This window comes from Megalopta genalis, chromosome 1, assembly GCF_051020955.1.
Source record: "Megalopta genalis isolate 19385.01 chromosome 1, iyMegGena1_principal, whole genome shotgun sequence".
Taxonomy (NCBI): Eukaryota; Metazoa; Arthropoda; class Insecta; order Hymenoptera; family Halictidae; genus Megalopta; species Megalopta genalis.
In genome coordinates this window covers 17,121,625-17,139,901 of record NC_135013.1, presented here as the reverse complement: position 1 = coordinate 17,139,901, position 18,277 = coordinate 17,121,625, and the positions used below count along the sequence as shown (strand labels likewise).

The window sequence follows — 18,277 nt, the reverse complement described above, 5'->3', positions numbered from 1 at the left end:
CTGCTTCCTTTTGAGGATCAATCCTTTACCATAAGCCTCGCAACTGTTTAACGTGCCTTACAATTTTGTCGTGACTCTACGACCCCCGTCGCGGATTCTAACGCGTTTATGATTCTCTTGCTAAGTTTCCAGACCCATTATAGAGCATGAGAGTAGAGGAGAAATCCAATTTTTGCGAGTTCCTAGCAGCGGCGGCGGCGGTGGCGGCATTTCCCCTAGTAATTCTATAGTTGACGCGGGGTATCGAATGCATCGAACAAATCTTTGTTTAATCTGGATTAGGTTAACCATGTTAGCGTGCGCTTGCGGCCTCCGTTTCCACGGAACAGAATCGCTATCAAATTTCTCCGCGAAGAGCGTGCGAAAGCCCCAGAAAAACACTCGAGACATTTAGCGCGCGCGTGGGAGGGAGATTTCTCCTTCTGGAGTCGCGCAGCTTCCGATCGACGGCGAGCCGACCACGTTGGAAAAGCGATGAAATCAAGGTGCGTGCTCGCGACGGGCCGATGCATGCCCGCGACGCGTGCAGTTTTCAACCCTTATCTCGATTAACGGTGAACCAGCCGCAGCCCTACCCTAACGGTCGGCTAAAAATAGGCCTGCCGCGTTAATGTAATTACCGCGACGACCCATCAAATTGGACCATAGTTAATTGGATGATCCTTCGACCATGACTTATCACGCGGTCGCGATTAATCAAGAATACGAACGATCCGCCGGCGATTTATTCCCTGATACACGCGTTAACATATTGTATACAGCACCGTTTAGAAGTGTATCCGATCGCTGGACTGCGGATTTCATCATTGCGAGTCTGGTAAACACGTCGGAAGCGTACAAAAGAAGTCGTGTTACTTTCGAATAATTGAAATAATTCTCAGAAGCAACGTACGTTCCCGTTCCGATTCGCCTTTTCTTGCAACGGTCGGAAGTAGATTCGCATTTAGATCACGAAGATCCGCGGTGTAACGATTAATCGAGCTAATTGACGATGAATTAATTAGCGAATTCGAACGGGTCTCGGGCACCGCTGTCAAATCCGTTTAGCCTCGCCTCTAATGTGACTTCGAACACCTGGATCGTCATCCAAACCCAATCATTTTCACCTCGATCGGTGAAATATCACACCGCGGCTCGGTTTCGCTATTATAATATTAAGTTTGCGGGTGCTGGAGCAGAGGGCGGCCGTCAAGAAACGAAGCACGCAGTCCGCGGATAACGATCGCGCGAACTAACGAGATCGCGGAAGCGCCGTCTCGCGTCCCCGCAATCGTCGTCGTGAATTAATTGCGCCATTACTTGCGCACTCGCGCGAATTTCTGGGAGCCGGTTTCGCCGAATTGGAACGAAAGGGTCCCCGCCGCTCGAAAACCGGTCGGGATTCGTCGCGCGTTAATCCCGCGGCTTGCCATTGTCTGCGACGCTTTATCTGCCGTTTCGCTCTATTGTTCGTCGCTGTTGCGTTTTCTCGCCGCGCGCGTTTCTGCATTCGTCGCGATTTTCAAAGGGTACGTTCGTCGGCGGACGTTGAATACGGACAATTAGCGTCCAAAAACAATGCGAGTCACGTGCAGCGCCAGGTACACGTACATACGCCGCAGACGAGTATCTTGGAAACTGTCGCGGTCGCGAGTCTGCGATCACGTGCAGAAAATCATCGGAACTTTCTAGCGGACATGAGTTTGCTTTCGTATTGTTCTTCAATGAGACCCGAAGATCGTATCGCATTCGTTAAATTAATTTGTTGTCGAGCTGGTGGGATTCTTTTAAAGATCTTCTCGACGGCCCGTTTGCAACATCGATCGAATATACGGCGCGTTCCACATGACCGAGTTGTACAATTTCAGCGAACAGAGTTTGTGGGACACGCTGAATGGACGTAATTCAACGTGAAACAGTGGAATTTCGATTTTCCAAGCGGGCCCGCGAAAGCTCGAGCCTCGAGAAAAACGCGGTTGCAGTCCAGTTTCGCAGTTCGGTCGCGGTCACAGAGGTCCAAGTCCGAGTTTGGCTCAAGGATCGTTGCCAACGCTTTCGGACTCGTCGCTAAATAGCCCGACAGGAGCTTTGTACATCGTATAATTGTCTCGGCGACCGTTTTATCCGAGTTTACGAAATCGACGACGTTTACAGCAACGGCGGCAGCCGCAGTCTTTCTCTGCGAAGAGGAAGCGAGAGGGAAATAGAGAGAGAGAGAGAAGGAACGCAAGAGCGCAGCCAACGATCGACGTCGCTTTTTTGGCTTCGTCGCGTTTCAGCATTTACGTGCCTCCGTTTCGACGTATCCGATGTCTAATCTTGCGACATATTCTACTTTAACCGTACACGTAATCCGGAGCAATAGAGAGGAAACGAAGATCTTTCCCAGGCTAACGAATCCGCCACGTTTCATTGGCTAATGGGATGTTCGCGCCTCCGACACCGCGCAATACCCATTGTTTCAGACTTTTCGTAATCGTTCAACCGACCAATTCCATCGAATTTTCGTTCGGTAGACGATGTTATCTATTTGTAAGCTATCTTTGGCAATCGGTATCGCCTGCGAGAGGCTGTGAAAATTTTGAAACGATCATCCAATGATATTCCGAGAAACCGTTTTACCTTATTTAAGAATCGGTCGAGCAAACGCCGGCGAATTAAGCGAATAGAAACGGACAGGACTGTCGGTGATCGCGTGAAATAATTAACTCGCGGATTGGCGCGTTCCCGGAACGAATCCGATTGAAATAAGTGTGTATTTCGAGTGTTACGGGAATCGCGCGATACGGCGATTAGATTGCGCCCCGATCGCTGTCTCCGCGCAATTAGCGCGGCCAGCCTTTATTTACGAGGCTTCCGCTCCGGCCGGCGAAGATCGGTAATCCGTTTTCCACGTACCTTGACTTCGTGATACCGTTCTTCCAGGTAGTACGCGATCCCCTTCGCTTCCTCGTACTTTGCGGCCAGGGCGACGTATTTGTCGTAGTGGCGCTTGAACAACACGAACCTGCGAACAGAAAACACGACACGTCGAATGTCAACCACCTCTTGATCGAAGCTGCGCGGAGAATTTTCGGCCGCGTGGCTCCGCTTTGCTCTTCGATCCGCTCCGCTCCGCGGACATCCAATCAGCCCCGGAGCGTGTTCGAGCGCAAAGGACGCGGACCCGGAAACCGATCGAACGAGTTTTATGGGAACCGACGGTCGCTTTTTCTTCCCCGGAGTCATGCTCTCGAGGGGGAAAAAAAAGCTATTTGCACGATCCGAGGGTCTTTGTGCCAGTGCATCGGCACGATGAAAAGTTCCGACACGATGAGAACACGACGATCTTTGTGAACTCTTCAACGCTGGAAACTTTGCACGGCGAAGCTTCGAGGGCTTTCTCCCGTCGATATCGGATCTCTATGCATTTTTGATACTTTTTCATCGTTGAAACACGAGGAAATGTTCGAATTTAAATTCAACGATATTTACAATTTTGTTCTGCCGTTCGACGAATATTAACCGCGGATTCGATGCATTTGTGGCAGACGTGATCAGATGCCGTTTAAAACGGAAGACAGATTTAGATGAATCGAAGAACTTCGAGATAAGTTATTATCAACTGATTAAAACCGTATCAGAAATACGCGAAAGTTTTACATAAAATTCCTGCGCAAAATTCTGATTCCGCATAAAGATCGACAGTCGAATCGTTACGTTGCATTGCAACTGAATTTGCCTGTATATATTTAACCAGTTAGCTGTGGCGCCTCCATTTCAGAGCGCGCATCTATATGTGTCGCGAGAATCAAGCGACGACGAGTATACTCGTCGAACACAATGTAAGTGTCGCAGTTAAAATATTGGATCGAAAAGACGGTTTTATTTGATAAAATTAACAATTTTATTACTAATATTTACTTGTTCTCTTGACGTTAACATATACCATATACATAATAAACGAATAACCCAGGAATAATCGAATACTTATAAAAGATAAAAATTCAAATTGCTGCTGTAGAGAGAGTGGTATTTAGCAAAGCAAGGAACAATATAGAGGGTGTCCCAAAAATGTCTCGCAATCCGAAAGTGGCGGGTTCCTCGGATCATTTGAAGCAGCTTCTTCCTTTACAAAAATTTTCTCCGAGGCACCGTTAACGAGTTATTAACGAAAAACAGTGACCAATGATAGGCGAGCTCAGCTGGCGCGAGGCGACCGAGCGGAACTGGGCTTCGTGCGCTGGTTGGCTGGGCCGCCTCGCGTCAGCCGTACTCGATTCTTATTGGTCACTGTTTTATCGTTAATAACTCGTTAACGGTGCCTCGGAGAAAATTTTTGTAAAGGAAGAAGTTGCTTCAAATGATCCGAGGAACCCGTCATTTCCGGATTGCGAGACATTTTTGGGACATCCTGTATAATGGCATTTTGCACGTCGAACACCAATACCGTGATTCTTTTCTAATTTTATTTTTATAACAGTGTAAACAACTTTGTGCAGGATTGGCCTCGAAATATTCCGAACATCTTGAAATTTGAGAATATGTTTTTGTCTTCCTTAAAATTACAATTCAAATAGCCAATGGTCACTACTTCTTACGCGCGACGAGTATACTCGTCGTGTCACAAAATATTGCCATTTCTCCATGACGAGTATACTCGTCGAACACAGCTAACTGGTTAAACATTGTCGCATGAAAATGTTGAACGAATGTGCTGTCGTTGCTCGTCCGCAGCGTTCTGCACGTCGGAATCCGCTGTAATCGCACAAATTCCGCAGCGATCGCTATTGCTACTTTTATATCCAGATTACTCACGACGGAACGTTATTCGATACGTGTTTATTGTTCTTGACATTGAGGTTGTTCTTTTCTTTTTGTGCACGTTGCAATGGAATGTGTTCACGTTCGAATCGAGCAAATTCTTGTTGCGGAAGAATGTCCACTATACAACGTGTCTAATCCGTCGATTAGGTGGCATTGAAAGTGGACATTACGTCCTGAACGCCTGCGGCGAAAATGTTTACGCTCGAGGAGTCAAGGACCGCAGGTTGCGTAACGGCCTTGAAACGTTTTTGGCAACCGAGCGGTAACACCCATAGACGGGACACTCGACGACGATAAGATAAGATTATTTATTCTGCAGAAGGTTGCCAGTGTACAGTAATGGCGATCGAGATATTCGAGTCGTAGGCGCAGTTAGTATAGCAGGCTGCAGTCATTTTTCCCACTTTCAGCCTGGGATCGAAACGCGCATGCACCTGATAACATCCGAAACTTTATATTTCTCCTCCCGCGCGCATGGATCGACGTATCGTATATTAAGCTTAAAAATAAATCTTACACATGTCGTTATCGCGCGTCGATACAATAATTCACGGGTGCCGTAAACGCGCGCGTATTCGTCCGCGGACGAACCGCGAGCAATTTCTTCGGCCAGAAACGCGAGACACGTTCGAGCCACGGCGAAACACGATAAAGAGGAAACAATTTGACGATTGCTATTGCAAGAAAGGTGAAACGGACCGAGATTATGTCCGCAAGAAAATGATCATCGCGAGTAATGTTCCTCTGCGGCGTCGCGGCAGAGGTGATTGCACAGATAATCGAGGGTTCGGCGGATGAAGCTTTGAGAATCCCGACGCACGCAGTTTCCAGCCCGAGTTATTCGCAGCTTTCGAAACGGTTTAATTAAACGGCCACGCGGACAGCTATCAATTATCCAATAACGCTGCACCGCCCAGTTGAAAAACCCTCGATCGCCGCTTTCGATGTCGCGGATATAATATTATATTTGTACAGCGACTTGAATCATTCTGAGATGTTCGACCCAGTAGGTTGGTTAGAGAATGAGTGTTGAAAAAGAAACTTTAGCCTCGGACAAAAATTACATTTCCGCCGGTTCCGTCAGCGCGCACCGATGGTAATGTAAACTGTATATTATACAGGGTGTTCCACAATTATTATAACACTTTATCGAGAGAGACCGCTAGCCTATTTATCGGCTTTTCGATTGCCAATGCTTATCGACCGATAGCCTATTAATCGACTTTTAGCTATCGACGGTTTTCGCTTCTTTACTGTTTTGTTAGTAGCTGACCTCCTGTATGCTGACCTCCCCATATCCTTATGAATTATAATTATAATAATTATATTATTATTTATTATTATTTTTAAAGGAATAAGCACAACACAATGAATAGCGAAAATTTAGCCGGTACTGGGAGCAAATGCGCGCGCGACTAAGCCAGTCCTTACTGAGTGGCAGCCTCAACCACGACCGGACGATAAAGTGTTAACAGCCGAAAATGAGGGGTAGCTGAGGTCATTTGAGGTAACTTTTTCCTTTACGAAAATGCGATCTGCGACTTCGTTTACAAGTTATTAACGAAAAACACTAGCCAATGAGAGGTGACGGTGCGAAAGAGAGAGAGAGAGAGAGAGAGAGAGAGAGAGAGAGAGAGAGAGAGAGAGAGAGAGTCCGCGAGAGAGTCCGCAGCACGAGGCTTTGACAGAAGGTCGGGACGGACTCGAGCCGCGTTCGAAGTATTGAACAAGTCACGAAGCGTGAACTTTCCGGAATTTTTTTTACTACGTAACAGTGATATTTTTAAGAAAAACGCTGTTCACCTTTACTTTAGAACGTCTGAAGAATATTTACTAATTTTTCGGACCCGAAATAATATGTAGTTTAACCGTGACAGCCGTTTTAATTTTCTGGTATGCATGACGCCTCATGTGTACCATATACAATTTTTATGCAAGGTGTACAGTGAAGATGAACAAAGTCCGTAAATGATATTTTAATTTAAATAATTCCGTGTCCGGTATCGTTACAGCACATCGTGCTTCGACTGTTAGTGATCCCAGTATCGCGTATACAATGTAAAACGCGATGAATGGCGGTGAATGGTGTCTTTGATTGATGGAGAAGACCACACCAAAAAGGCGAGCAGGCGATCTATAAGGCTCTATAAGCAGGTCTATAGGATCTATAGATCTATAGGCGATCTATAAGCAGGCGATTTTCAGTTAGTTGAATTTGGTCGCTCAGTCATTTCGTACATATTCTTCTCATATCCTTCTCTCAAATAAAAGTAAAAATGAAACTTTTAAGAAAAATAATTAATATCGTATTCATTTGAGAAATAATCCAAGCCATAACCCCAATAATGAGTAAACAAAATTTCTTCTACGCTACAATTGTGTGCTTGAAATGATAAGAAAATGAAAAAATTATGTTATTTCAACTTTTCTGTCTGGGGTTATAACGAAAATCTAAAAAATGCGTTTTTGTAGATTTTGGTAACTTGTAAACATGTTGAAAATTTCATGGAAATCAGTTGACGCATGGTAAAGTTATAGCAACCGAAAGATATAAAATTACCATACTTTTGGTCGAAATTCGTCGAAAATTGCTATTATTCACGAATCTTAAATGTTAACAGCTCATAGTAATGTCAATCGATTTCAATGAAATTTTCAGTATGCATATTAGAAGACAGCGGATCTGTATGCAGAATAAAAGTGATCTTTTTCAATTGCAATATACACGAGTTAAACCAGTTAAACAGGAATTTCTTAATAATTTCAGTGAGATGAAAATAATGCGTACATGTCCTTAAACTCTTGTAATATTAATATAATATATTAATATTCCTCAAATTTCACCTATCCATTTTTATTACAAATGAATGGAATCCGCAGTCTACAAATTTTTGTTTACTCATTCTCTAACAAACTAGTCGACCTAACATCCCAAACATATCCAAGTCATGAGGTGCAATTTTAAAGAAGTTATTGCATACATTATAAACTCGCTGCGGGAAATAAGTCGACAGCTTTTCAAACGGAATAACTTTTCTAAAATTGGTTCAAATGACTTGAATCTTTTTGGGATGTTAGTCCGACTAGGTTGCGAGAGAATGAGTAAACAAATTGAAGAACGAATGAAGAAATGGCGTTGCTCTAACTTTTTTTTATCCGAGCCTATAACGAAAATTTAAAACATACGTTTTGTTGATTTCGGTAACTTATACGCAATGCTGAAAATTTTACCAAAATTGATTAACACAGAGTAAAGCTACAGGCGTTACAAGATCTAATAAACTGCAGATTTCTGATAATAATTGCTCGAAAGTGTCAAAAATCGGGACAAAACTGTGATTCTCGTTATCTTTAATTCTTTACAGCTTATATCAATTAAATTTTCGATTTTGATTAATTTTAAAAATACACATATAAGTTACCGAACGCATTTTTAAAATTTTTATTAGATAAAAATACAGATAAAAAAAGTTGAAAAAACACCATTTCTTAATTTATTTATCATACCAACCGATTGCAACCTAAACAAATATTTTTTTACTTATTTCCTAGCAAAATAGTCGGCCAAACATCTAAAAACAAAAGAAAAAAATCAAGTCATTTGACTTTAGAAAAAGTTATTGTGTTTGAAAAGCGGTCAACATACTTCCCACGGCGAGTATATATTTTGTTATTTATAATACCCACCATTGAATATTAAATGACTAACGACTGCATCGAGTTTTCCCAAGCCGTCGTTCAACAAAATAAGATAAATTTCGCAAAGTAGTTTCACGAAGGCGAGACACGTTCTCTCTCTTAATTACCACGCGGTAAATTAGCATACACGGGATCGGCATCGAGCACCCCGCGAATCGTCGGCGCCAAGAACAATCCCGAAAACAAATCTGTGTTCTCACTGGGCGCAAGATTGCCGGCGTCATTTGCCTACGAGCCACCTCGCGGTCCCAGGATGATAATCTGCTGTTTGGAAACCGGAAACGCGGCTGGGTCCCACGGAATGGAATCCAGGCGAGGTAGAAGGTAGAACGAGCTTGAAAAGTAACGAGAGCCGACCTTTCGGTCATGGTGGCCAGCTCCTCTCCGCCTGTTCTGCGCTCGGATCCTCTCTCTGGTCGATTTCTCCGGTGCCGGACGTTCTCCTCGGGGCCCTCTCAGTCCCCGAAACTTCCTCTCTCCGCCTCTTTTTCTCTTCGACCCGGCTCGCACTCGTGCACGCCAGTGCCCGTTCTCCGGCTCTCGGAACTTTCGCTTTCACGATCCCAAAGACGCGCGCGGCAAAGAGATCCACGAGCCGATCCGCGCGAGCCGATCCACGAATCGATCCCTCGAGAGGCTTCCGGCCGACTATGTCCTTACCGTGGCTTCTGAAGCCCGGCGCACCCTCCCGGACCCAGTTTTCCCAGCATCCTCACCGTAGGCAGAACCTGTCCGATGTAATTCCAGCGCGTTCGCGAAGGTGACGGATCCGGCTGACTGCGACACGCTTGCAATCGATAGCTGCGACGCGGTCCGGATCGAAAACATTTCATCACTTTTTTATGTAACTTTTAATCCGCGGGAGGCGGCCACTTCCGAGCAGATGACGACGCATCGCTATGCAGCGTAGCGTACATGGAAGAAGCGAACGTGTGTAGGTCATACGCGATTCTAGTAGGAGTAGCGCCCTGTGGTCCGAATTAAACTTATCGAGAACTATTATTTGCTGTTTGACAAAGTGTATAATGTTCATTCGATAGAGCTCTTTCTGCTCTACAAAACTGTGCTAATCGTCTTTTTGAGTAATTTAAGTTTTTTATTACTTTCGAGGCTTAGAAACGGAATATCCAGAAGGTAAAAAGCAACATTTTCGACAGCTTCTCTTCTTCGCTTTTCATCGAGGCCAAAAAGCTGCTGAAGCAGCCCGGGACATTTGCAACGTATACGGAGAAGGTGTCATAGGCGAGTCTACAGCGCGGAAATGGTTTGCGAAGTTCAAAAATGGCGATTTTGACGTCGACGACACGCCACGCAGCGGAAGACCTTCTGAATTCGACGAAGAGCGCCTCAAAGCACTTTTGAAGGAGTACGGTCACCAAACGAGTCGTGAATTGGCCGAAAAAATGAACTGCGATCATAAAACGATTCTCAATCGTCTTCATTCAATGGGATTTACCGAAAAATTGGGAGCCTGTGTGCCTCGCGAGCTTAACGAAAACAACGAACAAAATCGCCTTCAAATAAAAACGCTACGAACTTATTCCCCAATCCAATAAAAACGATTGACGTCTGTTGCTTTGCGAGAATGATGACACTGAATTTACCTACACTCTGAGCCATTTTTATCATATTGAGTCAAATTAAGATATTTATTCAATCAATTGCTGTGAAAAAGTATTCGTGATTTCGATGATTTTAAAACGAAAAATGTGAGACCGGCCATTTTGACGGTAGCCTTAAGTGAAGAGGACCAGGACTATTCGATCAGATTCTGTTCCTCGAGTCTTGTTCGAAATAAATAGCTGTTTCGATTAAACGGAGGTCCGTATAATCAGAATCTACTATAGTAATGTCTCTCTAATTGACGCCCAGATTGCGCAGAAAAATGGACAATTTGGGGAGAGCCTTACGGTTTATTTGTATAGTTATAAATTGTCCATAATTATAAAAACGAGTCGCAAGGCTCGAATAATCGTATCACCCCTTCCCAAATTATCCATTTTAGTAGACAATCTGAACGTCAGTAAGGGAGACAACACTCTATACATTTAACGTTAAACCAAATGTAACTGGTGTTTTATTGCTTCAAAACGATGACAGATTTTCCGCCATTTTGATAATAAGCTAAGATACCTTTAAGCTTGCTTAAGGTATTGAAAATAGTCTCTATAATATCGGCAACTTCAAAATAAAAAATGTGTAACCTGTTATCTTGATCGACTCGGTAGATTTTAACGTTAAGATGGTTCGATTGCAGCTAATCATGCAGTAATCAATTATTATATCATGGAACATTTTTGAACTGTCATGCCATCGGCCTCGAAAATCCCATGAAATAAAAGAATAAACACCGCGCGTGACTCTTTTGATCTTTTTGTATGTTTAAAATTCATTTTTAGATCCAGCCGAATGATTCCGTCTCCCATTTCTGCGATCTCTCCCGTCTCAGAGTATCAATATTTTTAGTGCATGATTTCATTCTTACGGACAAACAACGTACGAACATCGCACTTTCTTCAGAGACGATCGAAAAAATTGTTCGACGTGAGCGAAATAAATGTTCGAAACGAAATAGCGTGTCCGGATTTTCGAGACGTTGATGGACATTTGGGAAGCGGCATAGATGCGATAGATGTCTGTGCGAGAAAGTTGATCTTTTTTGACAAAATATCACCGAGTTCCTCGATCCGGACGAGTGCGCGCCGCAACCGTGTCGATCGAGCGTGTCCGCTGCTCCGGATCCGATCGCAAAACTTTATTCAAATTCGAGATGGCCCCGATCGAGTCCGCCTCGAAAGCGGACGTGCATGATTCATCGATCGGATGTGGACTAGTTCTGATTCTGAACGCCGATTGATCTTCCCTGGGATGAACTGGGTCATGGGGTAGCACTTCCGCCGGCTTCCGGGGTGACATTGAATGGGGTGATTTATCGTTTCGCCCTTAGACTGATTTTCCTCGCGATTGGTATCAGGGATCTCGTTTGAAATCAATCATGAAGCGCTGCCTGAATAATGGAGAAAATTTTGAGTCATCATTTATCCGATTTCGAATTTGTTTATAAATTCGAGGTGTACGAGTGTTATGCTATTATCAGTAAGAAGGCCAAACATTCTTGATTAAATTAAGAGGACTATAAATTGTTATTTAGCAGATTCCGAATTTCATTTATCTTATTCTTTCATTCACGGAAAAACCCATTTAGTACAAGAGAAGGTAACACGTTGGAAACAATAAAATAAAATTCGTGCGAGAGGAAATATTATCGCTTATCATGAAGCGCTGCATGAATAATTGAGAAAATTTTGAGTCACCATTTACCCGATTTCGAAGTGTAACGAAGATTACGAGTGTTATCCTATCGGTAAGAAAAATTCCTGTGTTAGGCCAAACATTCTTGATTAAATTAAGAGGGCTATAAATTGTTATTTAGCAGATTCCGAATTTCATTTATTTTATTCTTTCATTCACGGGAAAACCCATTTAGCACAAGAGAAGGTAACACGTGGGAAAGAATAAAATAAAATTCGCGCGAGAGGAAATATTATCGCTTATGAAAGTTAGTCAAGTGATTAACGTACAATATCCTGAAGCGATGGTTTTAGACTTCCTGTCGGTTATGTTAATTCAACTTTGAGATCCGTATGTTGTGCGATGGTTTACAGAATAAAATAGTGTATTTAATGTGTACTATTAATTTAACAGTGTACTCGAATGTATCGATGGCGCATGCTAGGAGAACGATCGAACAATTGAATTTGTTCATGAATTAATTTTGTTCTGTTGCTAAAAAGAAAAGATGTTCAAGTGTTATGTCTTTCTCGATCAAATCGAGAAGAGAGTCAACTTAATCCGGCGAATGGTAAATAAAAAATGGGAAGCACAGGCCGCGACAAGTAAGAGACAGGGATAGCCGACAGGTAAGAGAACAAGTATTAGCTCTTCGATACTTTGGTGAAGTATAGTAAACTCTTCGAGGCGCTCGTTTCGGTCATGTTGGCCTCATTGGAAGGATTTGTAGCGTAGAAGGAAAGTAGGCGCGGAAGATCGAACCTATTTCGCGCTGTTATCTCGTCCCCCGGATCGGAGCGGCGGAAAATATTTAACAACTGATATAGAGAACGCTCTTCCATCCGTCTTACACGTGAACCGTTCTTAATCACGCGATAGAAAATGTTGTCAGCGTGGAAACGAGTTCCGTCGCACACATGCCTCTCCGGGCAAAATAAAACTATTGCGTTACTTTGAGGTTACACGTTCGCACGCATCAATATTTCATAAACATGTTGCTCGTCTTTCTGCGATCCATCATTCGCGGCTGTTAACGAGGCTTCCTTGATTATATTGTAACAGCGCCGGTTCGGTATCTGCGCGAATTATAAAATAACGAATTATATATATATATATATATATATATATATATATATATAATCATATATATATATTAATTATCTTAATATAATATAATATATTAATAATAAATATAATATTAATATAATATTAATAAAAATATTACATTTATTATTAATATATTATATTATATTATTATATTATATATATATTATTATATTAATATAATATTTTAATATTATATATATATATAATCATATATATAATCACAGATTATATCTTCGTTGCACCTTTTCAGACTTGCATCTTATTCTCGTGGTCCCCGACGTTCCTTCCTGAACTCGAAAGACATTTTCCGAGGCTTCGTATTTTTTACGAGTAGCAAATATCGGCGGCAATGAGCCCAAAACGCTGTCGTCATACCTTGGACACGCCAAGGTGCTTTAATGACTTACACCTTTACTCATCCGTACGCCCGCCGCGGCTCGATAAGGTGCGCTAAAGAGGTGATTAAGCGAATTAAGAATTCAAGGTGCACCCGAAATGAAAGTCCGTAATAAAAGAACTCCCGGTGGCGAACATTCTTCACCGTGAACGTGACTTCCTTCTGAAATGTAGCTTCATCCCGGCCGTTTCAAGGCCCGACGCCCGTTATACGGTCAATGAAATCACGTTCCATAGTTTTCGTACGGCATAGTAACGAAAACACCAAAAGACAACAATGGCCTGTTAGTTAAAGGTCGCGGCAAGTTAATTAACGCGTTTCGTAAAGGAACAATGAGAGGCGCGCGTTCCGAAGAACCGTCGTTCTCGCAGGCAATCCGTCAAAATGTTCATCAACTGCGTAGCCTGTCTAATCAACGAGCATAAAAATTCCTTCGATCATGCAACGATTATTCGATGAAATATAGACCGAAAGGTCAGAGGATTTATCATAGCGATCGTCGTTTGTCTTGCGGATCCTAATCACGTTCGCCGCCGCCTCGGTGTGTACCGCTAGGGAAATGAATTTTTCAATTCAGGCGCATAAACGCCGATGGCAAAAATTTAACTGTACGGCGAACCGTTAAGATCGCTAACAAAAGCAGCAGTCGGCGAAAGAAATGGACATTAGAAAGCTGCGCTTTGCTATTCGTGACTGCTCGCGTACACATTTCGATGCGCGGCCACGGTATGTGACATGAAATCTAGCGCGAAAGAACTCTTTAACCGAAGAATTTATATCGAGTTCGTTGCATATGAAATATCGAATTTTTAAGTGAATTGTAAGAACTTCATATCTGTTTTCGAAAGATGTTTATTTAATCAAAGTATGACCCGTTTGCCTCGATACACTTTGCCCAACAAGCTTTTAACGTATGAATGCCATTTTGAAAGAAATTCAGGTTTTTTGAACGAATAAACTCCGCTTACAAAAGTAATTACACGGATATTCGTAAAATCGATACCTGTACAAGCCTCAAAATAAATGAGAAAAATTCAGGGCTTCGAAAACATTCTTTTCGGCAAAATATGACGCTTGCAATAAGGTTGTAAAAGATCGTAAACATCATCATAATCACTTCGCATGCGCACAGCCTAATAGTTTTTTAATTTGAAGGAAGAGGAACGAAGTTCTCGGATTACTCGAAATAAAAAATAATCTCTCGTAGCAGCAAGCATTGTGTTGCATTTGGTGAAGCACGCCGAGAGGCCCGTCGAAGGGTGTGTCCCACAGGATCGTGCATTCGTCCGCCAGCCTGCAGGCTAAAAAACGGGCCGAGAAATGGAAACGAGTCTTCGGTTCCTTTTGTGCTCGTCCATCGACCGATCTTTTCAAGCGGTAATGAGATGGATGGCGGCTACACGGAAGGGTGCGGGGGAGGGAACAGGAGGGTGGGGCGACGGGGAAAGGCCGAGCCCTTTTGTGATCGGTCGTTCGCGCCTTCGGCCGCGGTTATTCAGCGTTATTAACCCTTTCACCGGGATACACGGCTTAGAAAGTTGCCTGAAAATCCTCTTTGCACGCCCACTGAATGCCGAACGAATGAACGAACGAGCGAGCGAACGAACGAATCGTTGCCGGCAGGAGGAATCGTCGAACCGATTTACATGCAAGTTTCTCTATGGACGGGGGGCCGGGGGGCTGATTTACGAGAGGAGAGGCCGGGCGTCGCGCTCGTTGACAAAAATATTTATTACTCGCGCGCGTTTCCCTTTTCACGAAGAAACGCTTGTTTACGCGACCCCGCGTGTCTCTAAAAAGCATCCAGCGAAAGCGAGATTCTCCGAGGAAACGTGTTCGTTCGACGAGCTATTGTATCGGACCGCTACGGAACGTTTATGCGGTTCCCACTGGTCGGAATTATGGGCCACGAGAGCAATCGTAAGATCTACAAAAATGGGAATATCTGAATACTTGCTACCCAGTTCACGGAGAGCGGAGCACGCTCGGGAAGACATTTTCCACGAATTTCTCGTCTATTCTTGTTAAATATACACTTCGAATTACACATGCATGAGTTTGTACGCTTCATTCTAGACTTTCGTTTCGACTGAAAGTATGAAAGATTAGTACACTTAACACACTTTATCTAACGACAGTTTCCAATAGCTTTTTTTCAGATCAAAGATCGCGGATGAAAGTCAAAGATCACTTTCGAAACTGTTGTCTCACTTAAAAGACGGTTGAATAAATAATAGCTTGTTCACTTTCAATCTTTTTTCTTTTCTTTTCTTATAGATTATGGAGCATCCCTTGGAGATTAATATGATCACGTGTGATGTCCAATAACGAGTAAAATTAAGATTAAATTAAAAGAAAAAATAGACGAAGTCCGATGCTTAGGACTTGAATGTAAATAATGTAAACTTGTACAGGGTGGCCACTGAAAAATTTAGAAAGCGTGCGTTCGTGAAACTTATGTCTGTTTTATATCATTCGGTCATTCAGTGGCCACCCTGTACAAGTTTACACTATAATAAAAATATCACTTTCAAAGCTTACTAAACTTAACGTTAAAAGATGTCTCAAAAACGACAATAGTTTCATTTGAAATTCAATAAATTATTATTATTGTTATTTTTATTACTTTTATTTTATATATTATATATATATATATATATATATATATATATATATATATATATATATAAATTTATATTATATTATATATATATTTATATTATTTTTATTTATTATTGTTATTGTTATTTTATTTAACAACATTTTAATGAAATTATTATTTAAAAGAGAATTATCGAGCTTCTTTTACACACAACCCGGTTCTAGAAAAACCTATTAATAGTATTTCGGTAAAATAAAGCGTTGGACCGATTTGGAGACCGCTTTTGATAGATACGTTTAAAAAAGTCTGATGCATTCGAGGTGGTGCATACCGATTACGATACACTATTTTCCGAGGGGTGGTAAGGTAGGCAGTTTCTCGAGCAAATATGGTGAAACTTCTCTCTCTCTCTCTGTCGGACGAAATTCGTGATTAACGCGTTCAATAAACCGGTAGCCCGGTGCGAACATTAGCGGGAACGTTCCCCAGCGATGAAGTCTTCGGAATTTAGCGCGCCGCTGCACGGGATAAATAAATAAATCCGCCTGAAAATAGCAGGCAGCCGGTAGCGAGGCAGTCGATGAACAGTTCGTGTTTGAAAAATGTACGAATTATCGGCCGTAATGAATTCCATCGTGTTCCTCCGCCGGGATTAAATACCGGATCGCGAACACGTGCGAGCGCGTGTGTATCGTTATTAACATTGTTCGAGAAACTTGATAGCAGCCTGCCGATCGTTGCCGGCGTTTTTACTTTCCCGGAGCTGATTCTCTGGGCCACTGCTTAGAAATCATTGAAAAGTCGCGAACGTGTTCCGGTCGAGACCACTCGATTCCTAAATAGAGTAACCAGTTCATTTATTGCGAAGGAAAGGAAAAACGGCTCTGTCGAGATCAATAATTTCTTCATTAGTTTTACGGTGTTTTTAATACCTCGATCAGCAAGCTCGATCAGCTAAACGAAATGTAACAGTATATAGATCTTATTGCCACGATTTTATAGTGTATACTGCATCTTCGACTCGTTCGCGCTAAATGAATGCATGAAAAATCTGCGGCCTGGAAATTAAGCATTAGCGGCGAAACGCCTCTCCCTTTCTCCTGTAATCGCCTGTGTCTCCGATCGCGTCCATTCCGCGGTTTAAAAGGTCCGCCATTACCGGTCCGCGAATTGTGAAATTACAAGTTGCACGGCCGCGGACTCGAAATGGAAAATCTGCAATCTCGTACTGCGAAGCGTACGGTTATACGCGGAAGGTGGAACCGTTCGAGCGGAATACAGAAAATTCTGACGCGCACGGTCAACGGTAAAAGTACGGGCAAACCGGTGACCCAGAAATAGCATCGACTTTTTGGCAAGACAACATTCGATGTTCTCTCCGATCAGGATTCGATTCGGCTTGCCGGCATGCGTGACAAGTCGTTCTCACGGATTTCCTGGCAAACCTCTCCGCGCGTCATTTCACCCCAGCACTTTATGCGCAAGAGGTCGTAAAATATTTATGAACACGGAAACTCTGATAGAAATTCATTGCTTTAATGAGGTAATGTTGAACACGTACGAACGGTTTGATTGTGTTCTGCTTCATGCATTCGTGGACACTGCGGATGCTGGAGCATGGCAGACAATTTTGGCTGGATAGAAAAATGTGACTGCTTCGTTGACGGTTCCGAGGTAAACGCTGAGTGCTTGCTGAAGAGTTTCGAACTTTCTGAACATATGTAGCAATTGTCGAAGCATATATAAGAGTAAACAAACCAAAAGTGTTACCAAACTGATTAATTTTAGCAATCCGCGATCTTTTGCCAGAATCCAACGAGTTTTTGTGACTCATTTCTCTCTCTCTCTCTCTCGTGTCTCTCGTTTTCTCTGCGTTGACTCTTTGAATAGGATTCTCAATTCGACTAATACTTCTATTAACTCCATTGACTTCTTCATTGATGATTTTAATGAATTTTAAAATCAACTATATAATGTTATCAGGACGTAAAATGTTTAGATTGTGTTTACATTGTATATTGTATTCATATTGTTTTCATTTTCGTTTTTATTATTATCCTATTACTATTATTATTGTCCTATTATTATTATCATTATCATTATTATTATTATTAAATCAAATATATAATGTTATCAGTACATAAAATGTTTAGTTTGCGTTTACTTTGTATATTGTATTCATATTGTTTCCATTTCCATTTTTATTATTATCCTATTACTATTATTATTGTCCTATTATTATTATCATTATCATTATTATTATTATTAAATCAAATATATAATGTTATCAGTACATAAAATGTTTAGTTTGCGTTTACTTTGTATATTGTATTCATATTGTTTCCATTTCCATTTTTATTATTATCCTATTACTATTATTATTGTCCTATTATTAT

At 42.1% G+C, this 18,277-nt stretch overlaps 1 protein-coding gene across 2 annotated transcripts in view; it reads right to left on the bottom strand.

The window, feature by feature from the left end:
• The window catches only part of LOC117221963 (uncharacterized), a 44,063-nt gene that overhangs the window by 11,004 nt on the left and 14,782 nt on the right, over window positions 1-18,277 (bottom strand). The window contains exons 1-2 of one of the 2 annotated variants that reach the window (XM_033473363.2): window positions 8,842-9,139; window positions 2,878-2,986 (exon numbers count right to left, since the gene is read on the bottom strand). In XM_033473363.2, the coding sequence (XP_033329254.1) occupies window positions 2,878-2,986; window positions 8,842-8,852 (120 nt within the window). In that variant the 5' untranslated portion in view covers window positions 8,853-9,139. Of the gene's footprint in view, window positions 1-2,877; window positions 2,987-8,841; window positions 9,140-18,277 lie in introns of those variants that run through there. The other variant, XM_033473354.2, reaches the window with a different exon arrangement.